The sequence below is a fragment of the Salarias fasciatus genome (genome assembly GCF_902148845.1).
Source record: "Salarias fasciatus chromosome 7 unlocalized genomic scaffold, fSalaFa1.1 super_scaffold_4, whole genome shotgun sequence".
Taxonomy (NCBI): domain Eukaryota; kingdom Metazoa; phylum Chordata; class Actinopteri; order Blenniiformes; family Blenniidae; genus Salarias; species Salarias fasciatus.
The window spans coordinates 16068520-16075140 of record NW_021941229.1 but is presented as its reverse complement, the minus strand read 5'-3'; the positions used below and the strand labels follow the sequence as shown (position 1 = coordinate 16075140).

The 6621-nt window shown below is 43.9% G+C and overlaps 1 protein-coding gene across 1 annotated transcript; it reads right to left on the bottom strand.

Moving 5' to 3' along the window:
- Positions 1–413: 413 nt before the first annotated feature.
- taok3b (TAO kinase 3b) lies at positions 414–6360 on the bottom strand. Its single transcript, XM_030084307.1, has 8 exons — positions 5484–6360; positions 3609–3845; positions 3375–3503; positions 3091–3294; positions 2495–2734; positions 1808–2020; positions 1527–1709; positions 414–583 (listed from the first exon to the last, which is right to left on the bottom strand). The coding sequence occupies exons 2-8, from the start codon at positions 3792–3794 to the stop codon at positions 422–424; spliced, it is 1317 nt and encodes a 438-aa protein (XP_029940167.1). The 5' UTR covers positions 3795–3845; positions 5484–6360; the 3' UTR covers positions 414–421.
- Between the last annotated feature and the right edge of the window lie 261 nt (positions 6361–6621).

Sequence of the window (6621 nt, the reverse complement as noted above, 5' to 3'; positions counted from 1 at the left end):
CGCGCACACACACACAGCATCATATGAACATGATGGGTTTCTACTTAAACATATCAAAGTGCCCATTTTACTAAAATTTCCTGATTTATTCAATTCATACCAAAAGGAGGAAATGGCATGGAGGAAAGAGTCTGTTATTCTGCACACATAGGTTTTGAGTTACACTGACTAGGTTTGACTTTTATTGACATGTTGTTGTACGTTCTTTTGTTTTACTTTCCCCCCCCCCACCCTTCACCTCCAGGTTTGACAAAAGAAGCTCTCATTCCACATAACACCTTGATTCAAAGATGCAATATCTAAGAGAGAGAAGAAAAAGTAATAGAGAAAGTTATCCAGTTTCGTCACAGTGGACGTGACAAACGGTCAAAGGGACATGAAAAGGGCACGGATATGTTGTCCTCGAGAGATAAATCCACTTTCATCTGTTGTCTTCTTTGGGGAAGTCCATAGATCCCAGGCTTCCAAAGCCGAGGCTTCTACTTTCTGTGTCAAAAGTGTTCATTTCTCTGTCCTGGCGCTCCAACAGGTGCTTGATCCGTTCGGTGCGTTCCTTCTGAAGTGCGGCCAGTTCCTCTTCAATCTGGAAAAATAAGAAAAAAAAAAAAAGCATCCAGCTTGTTATTTTGATTCGGTTACACTTGGTTTTAGCTCGCACTGGACCTGATAGCAGTTTGTATTTCTGAGTCTGTCAGATTAAGATTATTGTCTAATTGTGCAGGAGCTCAAGAACATTCAAGCGAGCATGAAATGTCCCTGCAGCGCTTTTTATTTCTAATTCAAGTTGATTTTAAAGTAAACGTGTCAGATGTAACCATTTCTTTCTTCTCAAAAATGGAGATTTGTTGAACTCAAAACAAGAACCATCCTCCTGTTTAACTGTTTGAAAACGGAATACATTGAGCTGTGAGGTGAAACAGCCATTTCCCTGGTGTCTTCTCCTTTCACCGCCAGTACAAACTGTACGGTTTGAGTTCAAATCATTTCACAGCTTAACAGAAGATAAACTTATGGCTTCAAAATATTCATCCCACTTAAACTTGGAGCAACTCCAAACTGTCAAAGAAATGCAAAAACACATTTATTATTACAAAGAGGAGGCCTGAGAACCAGTTTACTCTCTGAATAATGGAAATACTGGGAAGGTGCACATAGACACAGCACAAAATGTACTAAATGTTTTGAGTGTTGTTCTTATTGATGGTTTTTTCCAGAAAAAAAAAAAAAACCTGCTAGTTGTTTGGAAGTGTATAATGTACACAACGGAGAGCAGAAGTGTGTTTGCTATAAATTATGAGAACAAACCACTTCAGCACTTATCACTGATAAATAAAAGGTTCACATTTAATTTCTTGCAGAACAACAGAATATTTTTGATGTCTTGTGTTCACATAAAGAAAAAGAAAGCAACGACTGCATATTAGTCATAAGTTCATTTCGTTTGCGCTTATTTTCTTTATTTAGTTTCATGCCGCGCATTTATTTCCAGTATTTAAAAACGGCTTTGATCTTAAACTTAAACTTACCTTCTGTTCAAGGTGCGCTCTCCGTATGGAGACCTTCTGCTCAAGTTTCTGCTGCTCTCGCTCGTGTTGGGTCTCCATCTGTGACTTGGTTTTTCTCTGGTAGGCGTCCAGGAGCTCCATCTCCTGCTTCAGCTGCTGCTTCAGGGCCTGGCACTCCGTCTCCTGCTCCGCTTCTAGTCGCATCTAGAAAACCGCAGAGCAGACCGAGTGAGAAACGCCGAGGACTGGATAAACTGCAGTCGCGTTATTCACAATAATAAATGAAAACGATGAGCCGATACCGCTTGTGACGCCATCATCTCGTTGATGCTCTGCTCATACTGCTCGGCCAGCACGGCCAGCTTGCGCGTCTGCTCCTCTTTCAGGCCCTTCAGGATGCTCTTGTGGTCGCCTTTGGGAGACACCTCCAGCTGATGGTTTCTGAGAGCTTTGTACTGTTTGTTCTGCACCTTGCAAGTGTCCTGGAACTGCTTCTTGATCTGCATCTCCAGCATCTACAGGTGGTTAGAAGTAGACGCAGATGATGCATGATTATCGGTTAAAAGTAAACCACTGTAGTATGTGGACATAAGTATTTCAATAATTAACTCAGTTCTTTTGCTCTGCCTTTGAACATCTCAGCTCACATCAGCCGCTCACCACTATTATTAGATAAAGAGAAAAGGAAGGCTTTAAATTTTGCAAAAGACTGCAACACACATGTTTTGGAAGAAGTGGTTCTCATGGCAACATGATGATTGCTTTTCCACAGGTTTCTATTGAGCCATTACGAGTTAAAATACAAGGTAAAACCCGGTCAATTCAAGCACTTGTTTCATTTACAAAAGAGTAACAGATGTGTGTTACCTGCAGAGCTTAAACCGCAATCCGCAGATAACATTCGTGTCATGAAACCCACAATGATCCTTTTTGACGACAAACTTCTACGACTTCTCAAGTTGTGTTATACGTAGAAAAATCTCTGGCACCTTGAGGTTTCTGGGCTGCTGCCGGCACTCCAGAGTGTGTTTCCTGTGCAGTTCTCTTTGTCGCCGGCCGTTGTACTCCTCCTGGTTTTCCAGCTCCGTTTGGTGCTGCAGCCGCATGAGCTCCACACGCAGCTTCTGCAGCATTTGCAGCTGCCTGCGCTCCAAGTCCTGGGTGGACTCGTCCTGCCGGATCATCAGGGCATGCTCCATCTCTTTCTGCGTCCGCTTCTTGTTCAGTTCCTGGAATTTCATGTTAATTTTTTTTTTTTTTTTAACGTTTTTGTGAGAGTGTGAGAGAAACGGGAAATGAGGACTAATGGTGTAAAGCACCTTGATACTGCTGAAGCAGTAAAACTGGCAATTGAAGTAAAAAGTCCAACGTTACAGGCCTTTTGGAAAGTTTGTGTTTTGTCATTAGTATTTTTTTATTAGCATAATATATAATGTTGATGACCAAATACAGAACAGATTATTCACTTCCTGGACTTTATAGCTTATTAGCAGACAACTATATTTCCACCAAGAGTTTTGAAGTGAATCACCCTCAAATATTTTGCAAACGCAACCTGTTACGCAACGTTAGAAATCCGCATTACCTCTCTCAGTTGCTCCTGTTCGAACTCGTGTCTTTTGACCACACTCCGGCGTTTGAGGGCCCTGCAGCTCCGGTCGTAGACCAGCCTCTGCTGGGCCAGCAGGTGAGCCTCCTCCTCAGCTTGGGAGCGCTGCATTGTTTCTTTGTGCCTGGACAGACGCTCCTGCTTCTCCTCCTTGGGTGTACAAGGGTCCTCACTCATCTCCTAAAATACATAACACAGAGTAATTAAGTATCATAATATGTTCTTTACGCTCAGTAGATTGATTGCATGAACGTAATTACTTCCTTGATCTTGTCTTTGCAATGTCTGTATTCCTTTTTCTGGTTCTCTAAAAAAGAGGTCAACTCTTTCTTTTGCTGAGCAACGATCTGTTGCTGGATCCTCCTTTCTTCTGCTGCAACTGACTTCATCTGTGAAGAAATGCATATAAGCAACCTTTAATGACCCACAACACAAGTTAATATGGCTTTCGTTTGCAACTCATGCATAAATAACACCTGTTGTTCAGGCTTTACCTCTTTGTCTGTCTGGGCAGCGTGGCGCTTTGCCAGTCTTTCCAGCTCAATGTAAGTGTTATTTGCATGTGTCTCTAATTCCTTCTGCAGCCGGAGCCTATGCTCATCCATCTCGGCCTTTAGCCTGTTCTCCAGGGCGATCAGCTGCTTCTGGTGCTGTCGCCGCATGCGCTTATACCCAGACATCTGCTCCCGCAGCTCAAAGTCCTGCTCATGCTCCTGGATCTACCTGATGCCCTGTGTAGAGGAATGGGGGGGAAGTAGGAAGGGAGAAAGATCAGCAGGCTGCACAGTGAGGAAAAAAAAAAAGCTTAAAATCAGCCCAAAGTCAAAATATTACCCAAGAATTGTATAGCTGAAGGATGGCCTGATGCACCACCAGCAAAGCAGCACTGAAACACAGCATAAACTCGTCCTCTTCTGGTCTGATACTCTTCTCTATATTGGTCAGATACTAGTTCAGCTGGAGCACCACTGACACACCATCACACCAACTCAATCAAACATTAGCTGACTGAATCTTGATCTTCATGTGTCACCATCACTAATACAAAACACAACATGTGCTGGTCCTATCCCGCAGGCCTCTGTGTGCTACCAACACAACAACACACAAGCACCAAAACCACAGCACAGGTTAATCCTACTTTTTTTTCATGTTAGTGTAATGTTGGTCTGATTCTGGTTTAGATGGTGCACCATTAACACACCAGCACCATAACACAACACATGCTGGTCTCAGGGTAGTCTGCTACTGGCTGCTATCAGTTTATTTAGTGTGCTATAACGATACGCAATCCCAGCACCAAAACACTATGTTTTTGTGATCGTCTTGGGGTCTACTGATCTAATGCTGGTCTGGTTCTGGTTTAGCAGGTGCTTCATCAACAAATGACCACAAAAGCACCAGGAGACAAATGCATGCTGATGCTATTCCGGTTTGGTCATAGTTTGATACTGGTTTGATGTCAAGTTAGCTGTTGTGACACCAGCATGCCATATTTTGGTATAATCTGGTCTGATTCTTTATTAGCTGGTTAACCATCAAGATACCATCATACCAACACCAATACTCAACAAGTTGGTCCTTTGCTGATCTAATGCTGGCTTATCTTGTCTAATACAAGTAGAGAACATAAACATGCAAACATAAACAGATAAAGAAGCATGAAGAAGGAATGTACTAACATCAGACCAGCACAGACAGTCATTGAGCATCAAACCAGAACCCGGACTGGACCAGTATATACCAACAAGGAAAGTGTGTGTGTGTCAGTGCAGGATCTGAGGCTCTTCATGAGGTTACTTGAGATCTTCTCATTTGGTGATAATCAGTATTCAGTTATATGAAGCAAACTGATTGAATCAATCAATAAATCACCCAGCAGCATTTTAATGAAAAACAATTTCATGATGCCACTTCTCTCAAGCTCCCTCTGGACTCAAACTGTTTGGGATGACGACCACCGGGAGGGGGGAAAAAGACATGTGAATGCAGCTTTTAAACAATCCCAGGACAACAATTTCCATTGGTAAAAGACGTCAGGCGGAGATTTACATGGAATAAAATATAAATGCATCGCGCGCACATAAAAGCAGAGGCAGAGAGGGGAGCTGAGGATGGAAAAAATGACATCCATTAACAGGATCTGGTTGCCATGACTACAGATGTACAGCTGAGAACACAGACACCCCTCTCCTCCCTCCTCATCATCCCCGCGCCGCAAGCACGCGCGTACACACACACATATATACACACACACGCACGCACACACGCGCTACCCACTCTCCCACACGCGCACACACGTATCTTTTTTTTTTTTAATTATTATTTATTTTTTTTTATGCAAACTGTGGAGAGAGGGCGCCGCGTACCAAAGATGCTGATTTGATGGTGGCAATGTGTTCACGGATCCTGCAGTCGAGAGACCGGCTCTTGTGAGAAGTAGGCCGCAGCTCTGGCCTGGTGTCCCTGTGCACAGCCTCATCCCTCACGCAAGCATGGTCCTGCAGGGGGGGAGGAAAAGGAGGAGATAGTGGGGCTGGGTGCTTCCCAGGCCCGCCGCCGCCGCCGCCGCCGCACTCGCCGTTCTCTCTGCTCGAGCCGCCGCTACTGCCGAATCTCCCTGAATGCAGCACACATCCAGCCTCAAATGCATCCTTCCCCCGCTTGTTCCCCCGCTACTGTCTACAAGTCCTTCCTGACAGAGAAAAGGGCACAGCCGAACAACTGCAGGCAACCGCTGGATTATTTTATTCTATTATTTGTTATTTTGTTTTTTTTTTCCTAGCGTCTCCTTCTTCCCAGAGAGGAGGAACCGAGCGGCTCCGGTGGACACGGCTGAATTACGCAATGCCTACCATTGATAATCGGAGAAAGGTACCACAGGGACGTATTTTCCTGCCACTCTTCTTTTCCGTTTCAGAATGCACGAAATATTTGGGAGGAAAAATAGTTTCCCCGTGTTCCTGTGGTGGTCGCGTGCGGTGCCATGTTCGAAACGACTGCGATCAGGTAAGGCACATCCAAACATGGTTTTCCCCCGAAAATGTCGCTCGACGATCCGTTTGTATTCCACTCGAATTTCTGTCCTACATTTACAGCGCACTTGGTCATGGTAGGTGGTTCTGGTGCCTTCTATTCATCTCTTTCCTCTGTCCCTCTTCTACACTCCCCCTTCCTTTAAAGAGACACCACGTTACTACAGGCACATCTCAACAAGGCTGAAGTAATTCAACTACGGATCACATCTTTAAAAAAATGACATCATTGATAAGAGGATAAGAATAATGTGCACTTGTAGACGAGAGGAGGAAAAAAAGAACTGAACCTGGGCATGGAGTCATCCATACTTTGGTGAAAGTCACCTTTCTGAAAAAAGAAAACCCGTGTGACACCCCCCTACTATAAATGAAATAAAATAAAATAAGATAGAGTGATATTATGATCAAGTTTGTGCATAGTCATTTTTTTGCATTAGATAGAAATGGGCTGCACTTTAGTTTCCAGCTT

Bases quoted from the DNA above. Each gene is read 5' to 3' on its own strand.
- taok3b (XM_030084307.1), bottom strand. From the start codon at position 3,794: ATGTCTGGGTATAAGCGCATGCGGCGACAGCACCAGAAGCAGCTGATC. The intron at 2,021-2,494 runs GTGCCAGAGATT...AACCACCTGTAG, and splicing joins AGCAGCCCAGAAACCTCAAG to ATGCTGGAGATGCAGATCAA. The intron at 584-1,526 runs GTAAGTTTAAGT...TTATTTTTCCAG, and splicing joins GAGCGCACCTTGAACAGAAG to ATTGAAGAGGAACTGGCCGC.